General features: G+C 41.3%; 3 protein-coding genes across 3 annotated transcripts in view; 2 read left to right on the top strand and 1 right to left on the bottom strand.

Annotated features, from left to right (window-relative positions):
* igf1ra (insulin-like growth factor 1a receptor) overlaps window positions 1–12,228 on the top strand; it is a 79,070-nt gene extending 66,842 nt beyond the window's left edge. The window contains exons 19-21 of the mRNA XM_078282842.1: window positions 217–346; window positions 2,169–2,303; window positions 5,467–12,228. Coding sequence (XP_078138968.1) covers window positions 217–346; window positions 2,169–2,303; window positions 5,467–5,992 — 791 coding nt within the window. The 3' untranslated portion in view covers window positions 5,993–12,228. The remainder of the gene's footprint in view (window positions 1–216; window positions 347–2,168; window positions 2,304–5,466) is intronic.
* Window positions 12,229–12,707: 479 nt separating this feature from the next.
* pgpep1l (pyroglutamyl-peptidase I like) lies at window positions 12,708–13,725 on the bottom strand. Its single transcript, XM_071927232.2, has 5 exons — window positions 13,695–13,725; window positions 13,540–13,592; window positions 13,315–13,431; window positions 12,964–13,190; window positions 12,708–12,882 (listed from the first exon to the last, which is right to left on the bottom strand). Exons 1-5 carry the CDS (start codon window positions 13,723–13,725, stop codon window positions 12,708–12,710), a joined length of 603 nt encoding a protein of 200 aa, XP_071783333.2.
* A 1,622-nt stretch (window positions 13,726–15,347) lies between these two features.
* On the top strand, window positions 15,348–22,502 carry synm (synemin, intermediate filament protein). The gene is made up of 4 exons (XM_071927275.2): window positions 15,348–16,227; window positions 17,577–17,701; window positions 19,271–19,350; window positions 19,575–22,502. The coding sequence occupies exons 1-4, from the start codon at window positions 15,430–15,432 to the stop codon at window positions 21,644–21,646; spliced, it is 3,075 nt and encodes a 1,024-aa protein (XP_071783376.1). The 5' UTR covers window positions 15,348–15,429; the 3' UTR covers window positions 21,647–22,502.
* The last annotated feature ends 689 nt before the right edge of the window (window positions 22,503–23,191 follow it).

Here is a 23,191-nt window from a genome sequence, read left to right as displayed (position 1 = left end):
CTCCCCCGGTTGCTCAATGCTGAACCCGCTCTGCCGGCCTCTAAAATAAGTATTTGGATTTCAGTGAGCGCCTGAGGCAGAGGACAGACTCTTAATGTAGATGGACAGAGGGAGAGAAGAGGTGAGGGAATAGGTCAGCTCTCAGGAGCTTCCTCTCCCGCACATAAGAGTAATATTTAATGGCTTCTCCAACCTCTGTTCCCCTCTCTTCCTCAGACTTTGGCATGACCAGGGATATTTATGAGACGGATTACTATCGAAAAGGAGGGAAGGGCCTGCTGCCAGTCCGCTGGATGTCTCCAGAGTCGCTGAAAGACGGCGTGTTCACTACGATGTCTGACGTCTGGTATGAGAACAGGGCACTCTCTTACACACATGCACTCACACATCCTACTTGTACAAACATGTCCTAATCCAGGGGGCTTTCACAGTATTTCAGAAATGTGTGTATCTTGGGTGTCTGAGTGGATGTGTGTGTGGGTACACTAAAACAGTGCATGCTGTGGGGCTGCCACTGTGAAAACAAGCAGATCATTTGACAGCCTATATTCTTAAGACAGGCACTCTTCACTTAACCGTTGATACATGCATTTCCTCCCCTCCGTCCTCACTGTGGATGCCATGATAGCTAAAAAAAACAGAACCTTAATGTCTTTTGGTTCACAGCTGCCACTGTGAGTGTTTTTCTCTACATGATAGAACAGGATTTTTTTATCCTGTCACCTCTGTCGTACCAGGTCTCAGTGGGACTTCGATTTATGGCTCTGCCACAATTCTCTTTCGGGAAGAATACTTTTTTTTTTTTTTTTAGAGAAATAGAACTGTTTACTAGCTCCCTCGCAAGTTTTTGTTTCCCAACTCAAAGTGTCCCGTGGGTCAGTCCCTACGAGCGGGCTTAAACTGCTCCAGATGTTCTCAAATGAGAGGTTGGAGTGCCAGCGCGAACCCACCTCCACATTGCGTACTATATCTTCCTCTTTGATGTCGCACAGATCAAGTTCAGTATAGCAGGTAGCAGTACGAGTAAGTGACTTTTATTTTGTTGATCAAGAAAAGCTGTGTGACTGTGGCTTTGTCTTTCAACATGAGACTGTTTCAGCCAGTTACATACAGTGTTGTAACAGGCTGTTTTAAAGACTGTTGAGTTTACTCTCAGATCCCGTGCCAGTGGTGAAAATATGACCAGCAAGAGTGAATAAATAGTGTTCTTTGTTTCTCAAGTGAAGATTTTTTAATTTCCTGATAATTAGTTTCATAGCCAGCTCAATGCAGTGCAGCTTGCCTCATCGGAGGTTAAAGTAAGGTGACATATACGTACTTTATACTGCGACTTGTCCTGCAGTAATGAAATCAGTGTGATTCTGCCCCACTGACCGGCACAGTGCTACACAGCCTGCATCACTCTTCATACTTATGCTGCCAGATTTTAGGTTTTACATGATGCAAATAACATAATGAGCAGTATCTGCAGGGTGCTTCTCTATCATACATGATCATTCAAGTGACACAGAATTATGTCCAAGGGTGGAAGTAACTAATTACATTTATACATACATACTGAGATTACTGTAATTGAGTAGCTTTTTGTGTACTTGTACTTTTTTGAGTATAAGTCAGTAATTTTACTTTTACTTAAGTACATTTTTACTGAAGTATTGCACTTCATTTTAAATCACATCCATTACAGAGAACACATTTTGTGGCTCTGCATAAGCAACAGAAACTGGACAATCATAAATTCACAAATTATGGAGCCATTCATAGTGAATGGTCAGTTAGCAAAGAAGAGAACAGTAATATGGCTTTACTTTGTTTGCACTTTATTGTGTAATTTCTAATTTTTCCAATTCAGAGAATCTAGTTTAAACCCTCTCGTCCTTTTGGAAAAAGGACTTCTACTTAAGTGAAATATCAGCAAAGTAACAGTACTTCTACTTGAGTAGGGCATCTAGTACTCTCTCCACCACTGAATATGTCTTACATCATATTGTCTGGTCACTGTGGCTCTGAACCTTGCAATATATTTTATAGGTTGCTTGTGATGTAGAAAGGTGATATGGGAATTTAAGCTGTGCTAATGTAAGTCTCTCTGAAACAGCATCAGCTAAATGGTGAAAATGTAAATGTACATTTATAAATTTGTTCTCTCATCTCCTCTCTTGCTGCAGGTCATTTGGTGTGGTGCTGTGGGAGATTGCCACCTTAGCAGAACAACCCTACCAGGGCATGTCCAACGAACAAGTGCTGCGCTTTGTCATGGAGGGAGGACTCTTGGACAAACCTGACAACTGCCCTGACATGTTGTAAGTCCCTCTTTCTGTCTGTGATGGGTTTTTAGATCATGGTCTAATGCCCTATAACTGTGTAATGTTGTATTTTATGATGTCGTTAGATTATATTTGCCCACTTTCAAAGCCTTCCAGGTTTATGTCGTAACACCCCTGAAGCATGCATTGTTTTGTCCTCTACTGCCACCGTCTCGCAGGTCCTCTGTCCCATAAATATATTTCCCAGCTTCTATTTCAAGTTGTGGCTGTAAGCGTGTAGGATATCATGTGATGTGTATGCCAGCGCAGAGCCAAGCCGAGGCCTAACTGGTGACATTTACGTCACGGGTTAAATGCAGTCCGCTGACGACACGGCCCCGGTGCTCAGCTGGCAGTGAGAACCCTCCTCACCCGTTAGCCTAGGCCCATAGAAGGGATGCCATGACCCGTGTGTGAAAGATGCCCCTCATTCCTGCCGCTGAGAAGGGGCATGAGGCGAGGGATCAGTGTCGGTTATCAGCAGAGGGAGGGAGATGGAGAGCGAGGCAGACAGCGAGACAGAGAAGGAATTCATTAATGAATCACCCAGGCTGTTAAAGAAAAAATAAATAAATAACAGCACAGCCTGCCTGTCAGCCTGCTCTACTGCATACATGCATTTCTTCGCTCCTTCTCTGACCTCAATAAGAAGGCATTCTGCTGTCTCCCCTCCCACTCTCCATGGCTGACCTCACCTTAGAAAGAGAGTGCGAGTAAAAAAAAAAAAAGAAAAAGGAGAGGGCCGAGTGTTATGCAGACACAAACCCCCGGTTTCTATGGCAGCCTGACTGTTTTGTCCTGATTACAGGAGTGTGTGGATTGTGTTACAGAGGTGGTGGTGGTGATGGGGGGGAGAAGGAGGGGTTAGTAGCCCCCCTGGTCTGTGAGCAGCACACAGGGAAGTCAGGCTGCAGCCACTGGGTTGCCTCTGCTGTAATGGCTTAGTGAAGATTTCCAGAAGACTGCTGAAGTGAACCCTGGAGTGCTTACAATTCGCTGGATAGAGCGATACAAGGAGAGGAAGTGGGCAGGATAACAGAGCGAGAGGGGGATGAGTCACATTTGGAAAGCTTTGAATATCTTCCCCTTTCGCTGTTTTCCCATGGTCAGGTAGCTCTGGGTCAGCGATTGTGTTTCTGTCTCGAGTTTCATGTGGACAAAAGTGCAGTCTCTGTCTCACAGGGTTGGGCGAAAATGAAAGACAGACTCAGTGATCATATTAAACATCATGATTTATTGTGGAATGCGCAGTATCACTTACAGTGCTATTATCCATCAAGGTTTCACGACACTAGGGATATTGCATGTGGAAGAGGTGGTTTGAGGGTGTTAAGTTCAGCTGCAGCAGATTCCTGTTCTCCCATAGATGTTTTGAGACCAACTTGCATCCACACTTGGTCTGAAAATTTCTGTTATGCATCTCCCATTTCTGATTTTATTTTTATCTATGTCCACATTACTTTTCATGGTCTTTCTGTCCATCTCTTCGCATCATTGACCGGTCGTGTCTAGACTAGCGCAGATATTGATACAAGACTCATCGCCTCCAAATCTGATCTTGAAGATCCTATTGTAATGCTGCCAATATCAGATATCTGTGACGACACCCAACATTTAATACATCCTGGTGTGATTGCAGGTCAAGTTGTGTAACAAGTGTAACAAGGATTGTGGTTTGACCTTATGGAGCTCTCCTTATGTCAGCTGAAGAACGCGGCTAGATATGCGTATACAATATATACAGTCCCTATAGCACTGTGAACTATTCCATGTTTACTTGTGGTACTCGCATTAATCATGACATGTCAAATGTAAGTCAATTTTGCTTAATGGTAATAGCATGTGTCTGTGTGTCATGACAGGCAGGACGCTGACAAGAAGGCAGGATTTATTGCAATGTTTTTTTCTAAAGTCACATCAGCAAGCATTATGCACAGCAACAGATGGCGGGCTAAGAATTTTTAGCAAGACTACGCCAAGCAGACAGGTTACTCTGGAGCGTGGGCCGGGCTCCAAGCATTACACTCCTTTTCATGGGAGGTCTTACAGCCCGGGTTTGGACATCTGAATGTCAGCTTCGAGACACTCGCTGCACCGCTGAGAAACAAGTCAGAGCTGCCCTCCTGCTGCTTCAGGGTTGAAGTGAGGCGCATGCTTAGGAAAGCACTACCCATAATTCCTTGGTGCAGAGAGGAGTTGGCATCCAGCTGCATAGGCTGTTGTAGACTGCAAAGTGACTGCCGGGAGTGGGAGAGAGTGTAAGACGAGAAAGAGAGAGAGAAAGAAAACAAGAGAGGGAGGAGAAACAGAGAGAGAGAGAGATGACTGAGGTGTTTATGTCAGTAGGCCTTAGAGGGTATTCTTAGCTTGTTTGTGTATAATTGAAGTTGTGGTGTGTGGTATAGCACCACACCAAAGTGTAATAATTCTCTCTTTTATGATGTTGTTTTGACATTCCCTAAGCTCTGCTGCTGGCCTGGCACACTAACCTCATGTATGATTTATTGAGCTGTTGTATACATGCTACATTATTGATCTTAGGTAGGCTATTGTAATATAGCAACAAAGTAGAACTTCACTTACCCAAAATTCAGACATCTGAATTGACCAGTTAAATGAACAGGCATAAATACAATATGTGAAATATGTGACAATGCAATAATATATTGATTGTGTGTGTGTTTCAATTTACTCAATACATGCAATTTAAAGTTTTGTAGCTAACTGCAAGTTTGTCTTTACAAGACTTTATTGGAATACGTTTCATATTTTGAATAGACTTTGCCCACCATTTTAATGAATTTTAATCATTGCAACGTTTCACTGTACAACATCCATTCTATGAGGTTTAAATTAGCAAGGATTTACTGTGATCAGTGTAGTTTTCTGTACTATATTCATGTATTGTCCATACATTTGGTTTAAGATACTGTCAATATAGTGACTTCTGGAACTTCAGTGACATAGACATAACTAAGTAATGAAATGGGCTTAAACTTCAATGTGCCCTGCCACCTGCTGGTGTTAAAAAGATGCGAAAAATTTTCCCTTTATTTTCTCAGTAAATATTACTGTAAGTCTCACCAATTTCAAGCATTAAAAGCAAAAACAAAATCAAAGATTTAATTAACCCCTCTGATCTTGTGTATGTCACTGGCAGGTTTGAGCTGATGAGGATGTGCTGGCAGTATAACCCCAAGATGCGTCCGTCCTTCCTGGAGATCATCAGCAGCATCAAGGATGAACTGGATCCGCCCTTCAGGGAGATGAGCTTCTTCTACAGCGAGGAGAACAAGCCGCCGGACACCGAGGAGCTGGATATGGAGGTAGAGAACATGGAGAACATTCCACTGGACCCTGCATCCACCAGGCAGCCCTCTGCTGCCGCCGCCCCCGCTCCGGGGTGTATAGGAGGCACGCCGCCCCCTCCTGCCCAGCAGTTATCCCCCATGCAAGGCCCTAGTACTCCTTTACTGGGACCTGCGTCTCCCTCGTCCCCGGCCCCGGCCGCCTCGGCCTCGGCGTCTCCGGGCCAAGCCATGGACAAGCACTCAGGACAAGTTTCGGCCAACGGGCCCGTGGTGGTGCTGCGGCCCAACTTTGACGAGATTCAGCCCTATGCACACATGAACGGGGGTAGAAAGAACGAACGGGCTTTGCCACTGCCCCAGTCGTCGGCCTGCTGATATCAGCCCCCTGTGGCCAGACCAGCCCCTCCTCCTCCTCTTACACAGGGTAAAACAAACCTCTCCCCCATCTCTGAAGGAGGGATGGATGAGGTAAGAAATGACAGACATTCTTCTACTGTATGGCAGTAGATGGTCTCTCCACTTCTTTATGATTGCATTATCAAGGTCAAAGATCAACTCTAAAAACTGAAACAGCACAGCAACCTGCTAAAGCATTTGGAGTATCATTTGGAGTATGGTGGCTCAGACTCAACACTGGGGAACTCTGCGGTCTCCTTCCTGTGCAGCCTGTATTGTACAGTCTTTGTTACATAAGTCCTTTAAGAAGGAAAACGATACAGGCATTTATCCTGACTTACAGATATAGTGAGACATGGACTTAAGAAAATAATTTTTTAGCATATCTGCCAGCAAATCCAACAGAAGAGCACTTTTTCTGATGATTTCAGAGAGGATGTTGTGGATATCTGAGTGTGTATTTATACAAACACATGATTCTCTCTATAATATGGTATAGCTCCATTTCTAAAATGACTTTCCATCAAAATTACTTTCTTTCCATGAGCATCAGACTAGCTCATGTCGTGTGAGGATGCCTCAATTATGAATTGTGGACTATGATCATTGTTTCATTTTCCTGTTGATATTTCTGTGGGTGTAGATCCCTTCAGGAGTGGGTCAAAATGGAAGAGGAGGGCCTATTGTGTATCTGCCAAACTTTTGCCAAATCAAGCTTTTTTTTAGTACAGGTCTCCCTTCTTGCGCTTAAGGCTGTGATTCAGAGTTGAGATAAGTCTGGGGACTGGGGATAATACCAAAATTGTTTGTTGGTATTCAGACCATGCTTATCTTTGGTACTAACTGCTCCTTGAGCAGCTGTGTGAGTGGGGTGGGATAGAAGAATAAAATAGAATAGAGTGTCTTGAGATGCGCCGTATTCAGACCTGCAGTCAAAGTTCTGTAGAATTTGCAGAATCTGCGCTGGGGGTGGAATAAATCTAGCAAGCCTTGTGATACTTTGAAGAGAAAAACAATACTACATTTCTGTGAAATGAATTGCTTATACCGTGGCTAGCATAGTAGGAATGAGTGTATTTGGTTCATGATAATTACTATGTTCTATTTGAAATATAAACAAAGGCTTCTTTCAATCAGTTTATATTGGCTTCCTTATGACTTCAAAAATGTCACACAACAATAGTCATAATTCAAATTAATAATTTATGATTATTTCAACTAACAGTTGTTATCATAAATAATTAATAGTTACCCACAGTTATCAAAGTAACCACTAGGCAGGTGATATAATCAGATAATGATAAAAAGATGCTTGAATATACAAATCTACAAATTTAATATCCATAATTCTGACATAAGCCACTATTATTCTGTGAATCATTATCTACTGTATGGATATGACACACAGAAGATAACAGCTTCTGTCAGATGCAGTGGATAATAAGGTTTGTTATATTCTTCCACTTAAATCCAAATAAGGGGTTTATATTGGCTTCAATCCAAACAAGGGGTTTTTCAAAGGACCATTTCAAGTCCCAGTCCCCAGATACCTTCGGATGATGAAATGAGGAAAACCAGCAGGCTGTTCCTGGCGATGGGTTTCTCGAAAATCTCTGATGCACCACCCAAGTCCAGAGGTGATCATCCACGCAGAGTATGGACACAGAGTCTGAGTATGAATGACTTTCCCGTTCATCCTTTGTATCGTCTGAAGGACTTACGCATGTGACTTGAGTCGCAGCCAACTCTGAATCGCAGCCTTAGTCTGTCTTTGCTTCAACATGTCAGAAGAAAAAAAAACATCAAAGCATCATTATTCTCACACCGCTAATCACTGAATTTCACAATCAAGGGATGGGATTTTGCCTGTTCTGTCTCCACTTTAATTTACTCAGACCAGCGCCCTTATCTGTCATTTTTAACTGTACATTTCATTTGAGAGATGAACATCGCTCGCTGAGACTTTGTTGTTCAAATCAGATGGACTTGGCACCAAATAATACCACAAACGCAGATAAAGACCTGAGACAGAAAACAAGACCGTACTGGATCGGCGAAGACTTTAGTAGCCTAGAGAGAACTTTAAAGTCACAGCAGGTCTCTTTTAGAATAGTCATAGTATCTCTACATTTCAAACATATATAAAGGTCTTACAGTTGTATGTTAGACTGCAGGATCATTTTTATACACATCATTGGTTTGTCACTTTTTTAACCTTTTTACGGTTCAAATGTTCGCCTCTATGTCTGTACAGAACAAAGCTGCTATTTTATTCTTTTTCTCTTTTGGATGTTATATATATACAGAAATCCTTCAGGTTTGGTATTTATGGTCTCCACTACAGTCCATTTCTTATATCCTCACACTCTGTTAAAAAAAAATAAAAGAAACAAAAACAAAAAACAAGATCATTTAGATATAAAATTACTTTTTTTTTTTTTTTTCCTGTTACCCCAAACGGTTTTCTGTAACACTACATTTTGTTCATTGCCTTTTATTTTTTATGAACTGTTTCCTCCTGTATTCTTTTTGTGGATGTCTATATTATTATTATTATTATTATTAATATTATTATTATTATTATTTGGAATGGACACCTTAGCTCGATGTGTGAGCGTGTACTTTCTGCACCCTTTTTGTACTTGTTGTCTAGCACTGCGCCTAGCATTGCCCTCTAGGTGCGACTCAATCTCAGGTCAAAGTAAAGGCTTTGCTTTCTCCACACATTCTCATGATTGTCCTCTACTTGTCTCACCTCGTACCCCCCCTTCCTCTTCCCCCCCCCCCCCGCCCCCAAATGCTTTGTTGAGTCCAATAGTGCCCTCTCTCCTCCCCTCTGGCCCCTCACTGACATGTACAGCATACCTGCTCCCCCCCCCCCCCCGGTGCCTCCTTTTGAAGTCAGGATTAGTTCCAGTATACAGGATGTTTTCTTTATACCAGATCTGGTATTTTAACCCATCCATTTCCTGCCTCTCGAATTAATAGGGCTAATTGGGTTGTCTTGTTTGCCTTAATTATCCCAACCATCTGCTACCCATTTGAAATCGAAAACCATTCTTCTTCTTCTTTTTTTTTTTTTTTTTTGCGTCAAAACTCTCAAGCGCGATATCATGCCACTTCTGCGTTCTGTTGATACGGTACTTCTTTAAAGTGAAAACAGGTCTTATTATTTGTCTTCATAATCATTGCTTCTGTAAACCAAATAAAGGATGGGTTAAAGTCCAGGGAAGGGATCACATTTCAATGTCATGAATGGAATAGGTCTTATACATGGAGGCTGAATAGTAAAAGTGTTTTGAAGGATTTCTCCTCATCTTTTGAAAATGTTGCTTGGTGATTATTTTTTTTTTCTTTCTTTGAAGTTTTTTTTTTTTTTTTCTGTAGGAGTGTTATTTATTTATTTTTTTTATTTTTTTCCTTTTGTGATATCAGTTTAAATCACTGTATAAATGCCCCATGATTCAGTATAAAGTTGGATTTTTTTTGTATGTATTTTCTTTGGTGTCATGACTGGGGGACTTAAAACTTTTTTTTTTTTTTTTTTCCTTCAAGTATATATCTACCTCACTCTTTTTAAATATATGTATGCGTATGAAAAAAAAAGTACATCTCACTCTTTCTCATTAGTTTGTATAGAATAACCTCGTTAGTCTCTGGAGAAAACCTCATGATCTGGATACACCCACAGGGATCTAGATGAAACCTCACAAGTGGACTAGGGTGGGAGATGGAATATCTGTGTGGAGGTTTGAATGCTGTCCCGCCGTAAGATTGCCCCTACCAATTTCTGGTTTTCAGAAGGACAGTTTATAGTTCTGAGAGTACGGAGGACAAGGATGCATGTGGGCCGGTGCGGTGCAGAGCGATAATGGAGGCCTTCAGCACGGTGCGGTTTACTTCTCTCTTTCAGAATCGGTTCAGGCTGTCGTCGGGTCCTCATATGAGAAAGGATTAGCATAATAATGTTAACCTTTATTTTTTTTTTGACTGGATTGTTTGCAGTGTTGTAAGACTTTGAACAGTGCAATATATATATAGTATATGAGATGAGGCCGGGTGCAGAACGTCCACATCAGACATTCCATCTCCGCTGACTCCCAACAACATTAATTTTCACAACCTCAAATCCTCAGACTATCAAAAGAGGGTTAGCAGACAGGACACCTTAATCTTCTCATCTAAAATGCATTTATGTAGATAACACATCAGTTATCATGGGGAATATTTAAAAAAAAAAAAAAAGGGACAGCATTTTATTGACCTCCGATAATCAGTATGTCTTTGCAAGGTGTAAATCCTTTGCTGTTTAGCTGCAGCCTACATTCAGGTTACAGCGCAAAAAATCAACATTACAACAACTTTCAATCCTTCTGAGTTATTCCAAACATTGAGATGTCAATCACGCTCTCAGAAAATACTTTTTAAGAATACATTCTGTTGTGTATTATGTATCAGTACTGTGAAAGTCTGGTAAGCATTTTTTCTCCGCAGATAACATACTACACAAAACCTCCATAGCGATAGCAGCAACTCCACCTCCAATACGGTTCTGCCCTCAGTGGGAAATCCACAAAATGGACGACATTCTGAGTGGTTTCTCGGGTCAATGTGGGAACCAAAGCCGCAGAAGAAACCCTGCTCTTGTCACTAGGTTTATTAGAATTTGCTACTCCATCTATTTTTGCCCTTAAACTCGCTGTAGCTATGTGAACGCCATCATCCTTCTCCTGTCCACCATGTCTACCTGCTGATTGCCATGACGATCTAGCTCTAGCGATGGCTAATGTCCAATATCATTAGAGTGCATCCCCATATGGACCCTTCTCATAACCATTCTGTAATTTGAGTGGGTTCGGTCAGCATTTTGATCATTTGGAAGTAAACACTACACCCTTCCCTGCCTATTGTATTGCTGCTTACGATAATGCTGCTGGTTCAAAGTGTCACCTGAGCGGATCTAAATCGTCTTAAGTATCAGGTGTAAAAAGGTGGCCATGTAGCTTTTAGATCCCCCGGCTTCTCATAAAACGTCTTTTTTTTTTTTTACTTTTTCCTCACAGGAGGCATGTGGAGGGCGCTGTCTCAGGGCAAAGGGCTCCTGGGCTGCAGGACTGGAGGCATAAAAAGGCAAATTATTTGAAAACTCTATGTTGAAATTACCACCCAAAAGCAATAAAAAAAATGGGATCATGAATAGGACAATAGTTAACTTCTGATGTGACATATGAGATTACATTTGGGGGCTCAAAGTAGGTTCTTCCTAAGCATTGTATCCATGTATGATCTAAGAGAATACAAATCTAAGAGTAAACATTTTTTTTGGTGGAAAAACAGACAGTTGGATTGCTGTTGGACATCATGCCACAGATCGGTATAGAAATCACCACTGACAAAGGCCAACTGTGCTTGTGTTGTTACTTAATATATTTGTATGTTGTTGTTTTTTTCGGTTTGGATGTATGTAATGATAAAATACAGACATTTGTGATATATTTCCGCTCTTTCAGTTATGGAAATAGATATAAAGTTGACCTGTTGTGAGGTGAATATCTGTTCATATGGAGTGCTGCCATGGTTCCTTAGTTACCAGTAGATCACAAACCTGTCAAAACCACAGCGTAAACAAACACACGGACATAAATAGGACAGGGATGTCGAGTAGATTACGGGTAGTCATGGTAAAGAGTAAACAACATGACTAGAATCAGATGATAGGCCTACGTTTACAGTAGAAGACTAGTTGCTTTTTGCATTGCCAGATTGCAAGCGTAAATATAGATTGACTGAAAAAGGATTCAACTTAATCGTCTTTATCATTTCAATTTAACTTCTTCAGAATGTTCTTCATGCAAACCTCAGGTTTATGGAGGATGCATAAATGCATTCAAATTGCAATAATGAGTTTGAGGTTTATCACTATCATGCTTCTCTTTTTATGATTTGCATTCCTATAACTTCAGAGGGGGCCTTGATCTACTATTATTTTATTAACTTTCACAAAACCTGAATCTGTGTGTTAATTCAATGATTGGAAAAGAAAATTCATCAAAAAGCTTCGCTAGACTCTGTCTTCTTTCAAGTTCTGTAACTGAGGCCTCAAGTTTTTTCACACCTATAGGTGAGATGGTGTATTTTTGACATGCCATCTCCAAATGTGTATCTGAGAATTTCTTGTATTTTCTTTTTTTTCTGAAATTTTGAATAAAAAAGTGAATGAGAACTATCACCGTTTGTTATGTCTACTTCATTACCTGGGAACCCATGATTCCTCGATCATTAACAGTATTATCTATATCTGTGGTTTCACAGTGGTTCTCAAACTAGGGGTCGGGACCCCCCCAGGAGGTTGCAAGATAATTTGGGGGGTCGAGAGGTTATTTGTGGGATAGGGAAAAACATAATTCTACTATACAAATCCATTATCGTGTAATTTTTCTGATTTTTCTCAAATTTTTGCTTTTTTCTTGTGAAATACTGAAGTTTTCAGCCTCTAGACCTCCTCTGATAATCAAACGAAATGACCTGAAAAGGGAAAATATTTTTTTGGTTGAACTGTCCCCCACTCTGCATATGCAGCCTGTGATGTGGGTGGTAAGCAGGCATCGCTTCGTTTTAAGGGGGAGAACCACTGGTCCACCAAGCCTGAGGTCACCGTGACTGATGTCCTCAGGAAGCCCACTGTAACGGCACCTCATGCTGTTTGTGAAGGGCCATCCAGCTGTCTGAGCATGGCCTGAATGACGGTCTGCAGCAGAGGGACCAGTCTGTCAGCTGAGGCCAGGCTGCCGGATGCAGGAACATGGATGAGTGCTGCTCTCCCCTGACTGTGAAGCAGAGAGCAGTAATACGCAAAATCACAGAGGTACCTGAGGAGGAGGAGGGAAAGCATTATCTTATAATCTGAGTGTCTTTCAGCGCACAGCCACACTGCAGAACCAGACGCCTACCTGCCAGCGTCCCTCGAATAAATCACATCCATCCCTGCTTGTTTTAACAGCTTGGAGAGAGACTTCATATCTATAATGGAGTCCAGTTTCTCTGCTCCTCCTTGCATGCAGCAGCCACTTTCGGGACAGAAGCCACACACATCTCTGTCCGAGTATCCGCTGTTCTTCCCTGTTTGCTCCAGCATGATGACTCTGGAACCTCTGGCTATCCCGAGATGCACAGCAAACTTGGACACACACATACACACAAAGGTAAAGTGAGATATTCAACTTCTCATAGCATAACCAGAATGGCCAGTGTATTGACATAGGCTTTAACAACAAGTATCCAGACTTGAAGACCATATTTACCTTTGGGTTGAGAGTTTGCCAAAGTTCAGCGATGATCTGTTGTGTTTTGACATAACTCACTGGCACCTCCTTGATGTAAACGCCTCTCCCCTCTCCCAGTCCAACCAACTTCAAGCCCTTCAATATTAACATGTGTACATTTTAAGTCGATATCGTGTGCTATAGGCTATATCATGGAAAGACTTAACTACCATGCACGGGCCTGTAAAATATTTCAAAGTTTACCTGGGCTGCTTTCCAGCTGGGGTTCACCAAGAACTGTCTGAAAGGTCCAAACCCTCAAAAGATTAAAAGACTTACATTTTCCCACCACTCCAAGTATACATAAACTCCAGTTTTACGAGTTAGCGGAATTGTGAATCTATATTTTCCCAGTTTACCTGTAACGACCACAATTTCGCGTTCATCCATAACGCAGTCAAGTTTCCAGAGTCTACAGGCGCAAAGGAAAGACAGAATAATTCAACTTTACATTGTGTATTAAATAGCAAGACACTAAAACAAGTGAAGAGTACGTTTCACTTCTATTCGTGCGTCAAGCTAAATCTTATGAGAAGGACAAACCACAGACCCGCAGCTCTCTGTTTGTCCACTTGGGAGAGCTATTCCCCTGGAAATGATGAAGCCTCTGCCCGGAAGTGCTGCCTTCAAGTGCTCCTCGTAAATTCCTACATTTTCAAATTGAGAAGTCATAAAAGACGACTTTTCGTACATTGTAGTGCTTTTGGTCGGAAACAGGCAAAATTGACCCTAAAAAGTAGGATTTTTTTTGGGTGGCTCTTTTGTCTCTCTGTTGGCACAGAGCTTCTTTGTGCTGCAGCGTCGGAATGAGCAGGGGGAAATCTGCATCAGGCATGTTGATTCATTAAAAACCAAAATGCATGACAGCAAAAAGTAAAAAAAACAAAACAGAAAAACATTGAAAATAGAAACATACAAGAATATTAATTGTCTACGTGGAATGCCAATCAATTCCATACAATAATAGGCCTATGTTGTTTTCAGTTATTTCAATTTCAGTTTAGTTTTCGTTTTCAGTATGAGTTCGGTCGTTTTAGTTTTATATTTAATATTATTTATTTATTTAGTTATTTAAACAAGTATTTGATTTTTATTTAGTTTCAGTTGTAGTATTTTTGGTCGGTGTCATATTTTTTAAGGTATAATGATAGAAGTTCAGAAAAGGTATTTTGTTTGCAACAAGTGTGTAGGCTAATATAAACAAACAATAAATCCCAACTTATTTTTTGTTAATTTATTTTCATACATTTTTCAATAGGCCTACATCCTCAACTAGCCTAACTTAAAGTTGGTTTCCTGCTGTACAAATAAAATGCACTAGCAGACTCAACAGCAATCTGACTTCAAATCATATATCTTAAAATAACCCCAGGACTCTGGGGTTTTATCCCAACTATTTTCAAAGGCAATGGCAACGCTGGCACTTTATCCAAGAGCAAGAGGTGCTCATGGGGGCTGAACCAACATAGGACCAATACTTCCATGGGCTGAACAAATAGAGCTACAAGATAGCGCCATCTTGTGGCCTAGTAAGCGTTCAGTATAATATCCAAAGATTCTCCACCCAAAATCCATTCGCTTTTTTATACCCTGCACATAAGCAAGAAGATGAGAACTAAAACATGTCACGCACATTTCTATTTTATTTAGCTAGTTTTACAAGCAAACAAGACAGTTTTAGTTTTCAAAAGTCTTTTAATTTTTATCACCTAGTTTTTGTGTAAGTTTTAGTTTCATTTCTATAATAGGCTAACCTTGATTCCGACTTTCACAGTAGTGTTTACCACTTTGTTGCGCCATTCGTGTAAACCATAGACTGTAAAAAAGGGTAAAGTGTAAACTCAACTAGTCTTTATATTTCTGACGGCACGTTAAAGCATCATCACATCTGCCAGGGAAACGGACCAGCTTGGGCCGATCCTCTGGACCCGCCCACCTCCTGCACTTGTCAAAGGGCAGTGATCGCAAATTGCATCACAGTTCTGCCTACAGACGCACACGCAAATGACACCAGGAGAACCTGTCCTCTGACTTCACACAGCAAAGAAAACCCTTTTTAAAACTCAGAACAATTTTTATTAATTACGTGCCAAAATGTTGCAATTCAGGAGAACTTTTGAGAGCGAAAAACATCAACTGCAGGAGCTCAACAACAGACTTTCCCAGTACTTATCAAGAACCAAGCAGTTGGAGCAGGAAAACGCCTGTCTAATTACTGAAATCAATAAACTCAGGCAAACAAAGACGGCGGAATGGGAGCAGCAATACAAGGCCGAGATGCGGGATCTGAGGAGAATGGTGGGACAGCTGTCGTTTGAAAAGTCCCAGGCCGAGATGGAGAGAGAGAAGCAATGGCGAGAGTTGCAGATGGTCCAGTCTCTGTGCAGCCAGGAGACCGAGGTGTGCAGAGACATAGGTGGCGAGCTGAAAGGCTGCGAGAAGGAGCTTCACCACGCTCACAAAACCAACAGTGCACTCGAGCAGCGTTTATTCCAACTAGAGAATGAGTATAAATGCTTAGAGGACGCGCACAATCAAGAAATTGCGCATCTCCGGCGTCAGGTCGACTCCCGGGTGGTACCCATCATCACGCAAACTTACCATGGGCCTCAGACGGCTTCCTTGGAAGAAGTACAAGAGTATGCCCGAGGGCTGTCCGAGGGATGGATTGAAACCTTCGAGATGTATCAGCAAAAGGTCGAAGAAATGGAACAGTCGATCAAAGCGGACCAGGCGAGACTGGAAGACCTGCGAAGGGAGAAGATGCTTTACGCCGCGGAGTTCGACAAATTACGCGCTGAGGCGGAAAAACAAGGCCAGATTCAAATACATCTTGAAGAACAACTCATGCATATGCAGGACACATTTCGTGGGGATTTCACTGAGTTTCAGGTAAGGATGAGCACGTTGTGACAGTGTAAGGCAGACAGTAGGCTACTCTTATCTTTTTTTAGAGAGATTGAAGTGAAGCCAGAATTTAAGGAATTTAGTTCTATTCAAAGACATGCCTAAATATACAAAATTGGAAAATCTCCAGAATCATCTCCCCTTTGTCCCACTAAGCCCTGGGATACTCCCTCTGCGCCCTGCCACACCCACTGGAAGTGGGATAAGCACAGTGATGCACAGTGTCAGCTACAAGCAAATTATCTGACATCTGATCAGTCTGCTTCTTAGGGGAGAACAGTAAGCCTAAATACTTTGTTCAATTCAAGAATATAACATCACAATCCACCCATTCCTAAAATTCGTCAACAACATAAGCTCATGTAATGCAAAATACGGCATCCTGTGTTGTATAAGTCAGTAAAAATGGCCTCAAGTGCAAATATCATCTGACATATGGCTGTAAGAAGTGACATAATGTAACCAGCCTCACTCTGGCTGTTTGAGTGCGATTACCACATAGATGTTGGCTCTGAAATCAATAAAACTCTCCTCACTTCTAAATATATTGACATTACCAACATTAGGTGGTGGTAGGCAAGTTTGTGTTCTCATAACCATCAAACAGAGAGCATGGGATCTTGCATGCAGAATTTGACCCCAGTATAAAAGGATTGAATAGCTTCGGTAAATGGCATTTTACCTCCCCAGCACTAAATGGCTCTTAGCTACACCAGCCATTTAAACCAATTAGCTGTCAGACTGACAAATCCTTATTACCCTCCTAAAGATGGAGCCCCAAGCAGGTCAGTCTGCTGCGACTGGCTACAGTGCTCATATAGGCATGCCTTTAATATTGAAGAAAAAAAAAAGACATTTTTCTCACAGTTTAACCCCATGTTACAATCTGTAATTGAACATGACATCTGTTGTGGGATGCCAACTGTCATTCTAGGGGCCTTCAAAGGAGCTTCAAGTAAGAATTATAGGGACAGACACTGGCTTAACTGGTCCACATGATTAATGCAATCTGTTAGTGGGATCAGACTTGATTTACACAGGAAGTGCTCGCCCAATTCAACATCTCTCTGCAAATGAAAGGTGAAAGAGAATTAGTGTCTTAAAGAATCCAACAGAAGCAATATCAATACAACCCTACCAAGTTCACAACTTTCTAGGCTTTAGTAAAATAAAATGGTTTCACAGATCATGTTAAAAAGGAGATGAATGATACAGTACTTTCAGTTAAATTGTGAGATAAACAAATAAATCACATCCCAAGGGACATTACTGTCAAAATATTACACTATGTACAGGGCTAATGCCAGTTGTCTTTTTTTTTGTTGTTTTTCCAGATGATTATTGAGCAGCTGGAGCGTGAGCGGAATATTTTGGCTGACAGCATTGCAGACAAGCTGCGGGAGCATCAGCAGCTCCTTCAAGTCAAGATGGATCTGGGCATGGAGGTGGCTGCCTACAGGTGAGCCCACTGCTTTTCATAATTTATGTCTGAACAGAAATTCATTTTATAGCACTTTAGTGCTGTTCAACAGGTATGAGCTTCTCAAACTTAATCTTTCAAACTGAAGTTGAAAGATGAAAGCAGTGATAAACTTGGTCACCGTTCGCTCTGATGGTGAAAACACATTTTGAAATATTATTGCATGAGGAAATGCAGTCATAATTCTCTGTATTGTTATGACTGTTTAGATTTTTTTTTATGCAATTGTAAGCTCCATTGGTGGCTTTTATATGTATTGAGTTTAAATTCAAAAGTTACATTTTTTCTTTCAGGTGACATTTCCATAGGCTGTTATCAATGCTTTTGAAAGAGAACCCTTCAGTGGCTCTTTTGTTCGATAAGTGATTTCATCAAACACATTAGATAACATTAGAAAATCATCTTCTTGCTTTCCCATCAGCCCTGACACTTAGAGTACCCGTCTGCATTCTCTGCCTTCAGTTATATCAACTCCTCTGCGTACTTATTCTTATTCATAGTTTTATAAATACACATACATACATTTTCAATACGGCCCTTAAATATTTTCTATTATTCATTGTGAGTTTATAGGAAGCAAAACATGAAGTACATAATTGCATTTCATATCCTGCACAAGATGTTCAGTCTTCATGCTGCTGTTATACAGTAGCCACTCTATGATCATAACAACAGACATGCTATTTTTACAAAGGCACTCTTTGGATCCATTTACATAGCTATTTATATCAAGCAGTGAAGAACATATTTTCATTTATTAAGGTTGTATCTACTGGCTTTCATCAAAGATATCCACAACATTTCATAACTCATAACTTCATTACTTCTTAACTCATATCCCATGTCATCTATACAGCCTTAAACAGATTTGTTGTGGGATTTTCTATGTTAGTATCCAACCAATTTCCAGGATGTTTTTGCAGGCAGTTGTCTACTTCAACGTGTCTCTATAAGGCGAATTCTCCAGTGGCACATCTGGTTTGTTTTGAATTTTTGGAATAGGCAGAATGTTTCCTCAGAGGCGTAGCGGTGGCTTGTGTTTTAGGATCTATGTCATGAGCCTGCTTTTGCTTTGGGATTCATAGCAAAGTGCAGACAGCGGCACATTGTAGCTGTTATTTTTAGGTCAGTCTTTCGAGAAGCACCCTCCGGAGAGGTTGTTACTTTTTGAAGGACTTCTACTTGCTCTCTCGTTATTTACTTTTGTTGAACCATGGCCAAAGAAAGGTGAGCTGTTTTACCAAACTGTTATCAGGTCATTGTGAGATGACAGTGGTTTGTTATGATGTTTTTGCTGACTACTGCCCTATATGGCCAGGTCCCTGGATTGATATCGTCTTGTAAGCCTGTCGTGTTTATGTTTGAGGTTTGAGATGGCAGAGCTGAATGATGTGCATCGCCTCATGAGGTATCTGTTCATCATTTTTTACACGCAAGTGGGAAAACGTTAATGACTTTGAAATAGGAAGATTACCTAATGATTTACCATGAATTATTTGCCCTTGACTTGAATGACTTTTTTGTCTTATTCGTTTTTTGCTCGTTCAGGGCCCTCCTGGAAGGCGAGAGAGTAGATCTGCAAGACGCACACAGGAGGGCAAATCAACATCAAAGAGAAAGAATAATAGGTATTGAGAAGTATTTACTTAATTGTTACTTAATTGTTGTTATATGTTGATCACACGAGTACTTTGTGAGTGTATTTATTTTGATAAATGAGAATATATGCAACCATTGTTGAATTAGATGAACTAAGCAATGTCTTTTACCAAACAGTCAATAGTAAGTTTCAAGAGCTTTGACTTAACAGGAAATGTTTGTGCATGAAATGTTGATTCATTCTCTGCCTCAGATATCAAGATGCCTTCCCAACCCTACACTCCAAGAGCGGCCACCTCAACCAGACAGCATGTGGATGTCAGGTACATGGAGCAGACGTCAAACCTGAGAAGATCCCCTGTGCCTCGCTCTGGGTCCATTAGTCCCTCCAGGGTCATTCCTATTTCAGTAACAGGCTGGGCTCAGCATCAGAGTCCTGCGTCCAGGAGGGATATGATCTCGTTCACAAAAGCTCGGGCTGCTGCTTCTGCCTCTGCCACTACCACCAAAGACAAACAAGTGGCGCAGAATGAAAGCCAACGTAGTCGAGATGCAGAAAAGGTGCAGAAAAAAGCAGCAGAAGAAAAAAGTGTGAAAATCAAACAGGCGTCACAGCCAGAGAACCAATTCAGCCCCATCATCTCCCCCACAGTTCACTCCAAATCAGTGAGAGTGGTGTCACCACCAATGATGAGCCTGGGTAATAATACAGAGATGGACAGCAAAAGGAAAGTGAGTGATGAAAAAGAGGAGAAAGGAAATGCATATCAGAGTGATTTCAAAGGTAAAGGCAACATAGAGGCTAAGACAGGGCCAAGTGAGAAAAAGATATTAGAGTCTGTGTCTGTGGAGGAGATCATCGAGAAAGTGATAAAACCTGCAGGTTTGGATGCTAAAGTGAGCTCATCTGGAGAATCAAAGGTCACATACCATGTAGAGAAAACTGAGCAGGAGGATGGCACAACTAAGACACAGATTGTGTTGGAGTCCAAGGTGGAGGAGGAGCTGGATTTTTCTGAGGACACTGCCCTGGATGACCTCCTCAGCAGAGGGGTGAAAAAGGTGACACTGGAGGACATCAAGGACACAGCGACGGGAAGTATGATCCAGAATCTGCTAAGTGGCCTGCAGGGAGGAGAGAACCTGGCAAATAAGTCGGTCAATGTGGAAATCATTGAGGAGCCTGTGGAGTCTCACAGCGATGAGGAGTATGAGGTTGAGCAGACCATGTCTAGTTTTCAGCCCTCCTCAACATATTTCCAAATTGAGGAGCTTGAGAATGTCCCTCACGACTCTGAAGTTCAGGAGAGTGATGATGATACCTTGAAAACCTTAATGACAGACAAAGGCTATGGCAAGGGTGGATCTGTACAAGTTCAAGAGGTCTCCAGAGAGAGTGAATCTCCATACTTCTCCCATGGTCAAGAGCCTCATGAGTATTTTGTCTCCACACCAGATGATAATCTGTCCGAACATGAGGAGGGTGGTGGCATAACCTCATATGGCCATTATGGAGTTGTGGATGACCTATCAGATGAGAGGTATTACCAAGATGAAGGACTTCCAACGAACAGAATGGCTGCTGAGGAAAGTGACGAATATAAGTTCATATCAAGTGATCACTCATTTGTCAAAGAGAGTTTCCCAGAGTGCATAATTGAAGAGGAGATTCATGTCTCCCCAACAGTGCAGGAGTCAGTGCTTGAGTTCCTGAGAGAGGACTCTTTGGACCCCAAAGAGCAGCTAAAGGGAGCCCTAGAGAAGATACAAGGCTCGGTGTCAGGTCCACTGAAGGACGAATTGGCTTTCCTCACAAACGTTAGTAGCGACAGTCCACAGAATTTGGCTGTCGATGTCAAAAAAGTGCAGCAGTCGACTGACAATGGAACCATGACCATTGTCGCAGAGCTGAATGTCTCTCAAACTCTGGAGGATTCTGGGCTGCTGGAGGCAGAAGGAGATGATCTGTCTGAGGAGCAGATCATGGCAGCTCTTCAGTCTTCTAATCCAGGGCTCGAGAAGGCCCTCCAGGGCGGAGCAGGAGGAGGGTACAGCATGAGAGTCTCCACAGATCAGGATGTTACACATGTTGAAGGGCTGGAAGGCTTCACCACTGAAGGAGAGTCTGTGACTGACATCACTGAGTGGCACACCGAGCTGGGGCCATCAGAAAAGTCCTTCACCTTCCAGATGGACGTAAACAACAGCCAAGCTCAGGCTAGCTCAGAGCCAGTGCTGCAGTCTCAATTCTTGGATACTCAGCTGAAGGTCTCTCATGAGAAAAGAGTCGCAACAGTTTACCTTGAAAGCACTTCAGATGACTAATGAAGAATCCAGTCAGAAATTTTTCAAACTACAATACTCGCCAATTTAACACTTGTTGAATCGCACATCCGCAGGGTTTTCTCATGCAGCAATCCACACATATGGCAGTAACATTGGTCTCAGACTATGTAATAATGCTGTAATTCTTGCAGTACAACATTAAATAATAATGCATTGATTCTGGTGCATTATTTTACTGTATCTGTATATCTCCTGAGACTTGGTATACTTAGTTCACCATCAATGCAACTCACATGATCCCAGAGAAACTGAGTTGTTAAACTGCTCGATGAATACATATTTTTATGGTATTAATTGCAGCATTACTACACAGCCAAACAAAATACTTAATGGTGAGCCTGACCATGTCTTCATTTTTTATAGGCTAGCTTCAGTTAGGACTAATGTCTACATATTGTAGCAACTTTTTATGGCAGCATTTTTGATGGAATATTTTGTTGGCATTGGTTGACTGATTTTATAGCTTTCAGTTTATCTTAAAACAGATTTCTTTAATATTCTCTAGATTTCTCTATTTTTGTACTAACCTGTGCTACACAGCTGTAATCTTATCTTTCTTTTTCATTGAGACACTACTTATGCAATGATGTTAGTATATATTGTGGAACACGGTGGTTTATGTTAAGTAGTAGTTTTTGACATGTACAGAACATAGTAAAGCTCAGCTGTGGACAAGAAAAAGTAGGCTTATACGTAAGTTTCCTAGAGAAGTGGGGGAAAAAAGCTGGTGATTTGAAGAAATCCCTTAACTTTTAAACTTTAAACTGAAAGAGAGCAATTGTGCAAGTACATGTACATTCAGGCTTATGTATTTTCAGACTATATAAACTCTTCTTTCTACTAATTACAGATCTAAATTATGTTTAATCATATAATTATGAAAAATAATTGCATATTATACAACCAAACATGAGTTACTTGATCAAAGTAATCAAAATGAAAAACTTGCAAACATGTCAATAAAAACATGGTGCCATACCATTCTAATCACCAAATAGTGATTTTTTTTTTTTAAACTTTGTATGCATTTAGGGAGCTCGATGTAATCCACCATTTTGAATTCCAAAGAAAAGTGCAGTCAATTTGAAGAGCCAGTGGTAGGATGAAAGACCGAAAAGGAAAAGTAGATAGAAACTGATGAATTAAGAGGGATGCAGCCTTAGTGTTGTCAGGGGAAATGAAATATAATCCCGTTTTGTAATTTGTCTTTCTGAATCACAGTATATTTTGTTTGAACACCTTTTGCTTGTACACATTTGGTGACCAGAGTGTTGGCTTGCAGGATTCACCTTTGCTCTGAGATGAGAGTGTGTTCCTGACCCGTGGCTATTTTTGGATCATCAGCTTAGTGGCACTGAGTGTTCACAAGGGTGTGTTGTGTACTAGTTGTAGAAGCAGAAGTGATCCAATATGGTTTCAGCCTGTTACGCATCTTTTACGTTTTCCCTAAGCTGCTGTATAACTCTCACTTGCTAACAACTGAGCACTGTCTTCAAAGATCGCCTTATTGGCACTGTCATTGAA

Source organism: Centroberyx gerrardi, chromosome 4 (assembly GCF_048128805.1).
Source record: "Centroberyx gerrardi isolate f3 chromosome 4, fCenGer3.hap1.cur.20231027, whole genome shotgun sequence".
NCBI lineage: Eukaryota > Metazoa > Chordata > Actinopteri > Beryciformes > Berycidae > Centroberyx > Centroberyx gerrardi.
Note: the sequence above shows the minus strand (reverse complement) of the source record. Positions and strands in the feature narration are given on the sequence as shown.

Bases quoted from the DNA above. Each gene is read 5' to 3' on its own strand.
- pgpep1l (XM_071927232.2), bottom strand. From the start codon at position 13,725: ATGGATGAACGCGAAATTGTGGTCGTTACAG. The intron at 13,432-13,539 runs GTAAACTTTGAA...TTAATATTGAAG, and splicing joins CCAGCTGGAAAGCAGCCCAG to GGCTTGAAGTTGGTTGGACT. The intron at 13,191-13,314 runs GTAAATATGGTC...TGTGTGTCCAAG, and splicing joins GGCAAACTCTCAACCCAAAG to TTTGCTGTGCATCTCGGGAT.
- synm (XM_071927275.2), top strand. From the start codon at position 15,430: ATGTTGCAATTCAGGAGAACTTTTGAGAGCGAAAAACATCAACTGCAG. The intron at 16,228-17,576 runs GTAAGGATGAGC...TTGTTTTTCCAG, and splicing joins GGGATTTCACTGAGTTTCAG to ATGATTATTGAGCAGCTGGA. The intron at 19,351-19,574 runs GTATTGAGAAGT...TCTCTGCCTCAG, and splicing joins TCAAAGAGAAAGAATAATAG to ATATCAAGATGCCTTCCCAA.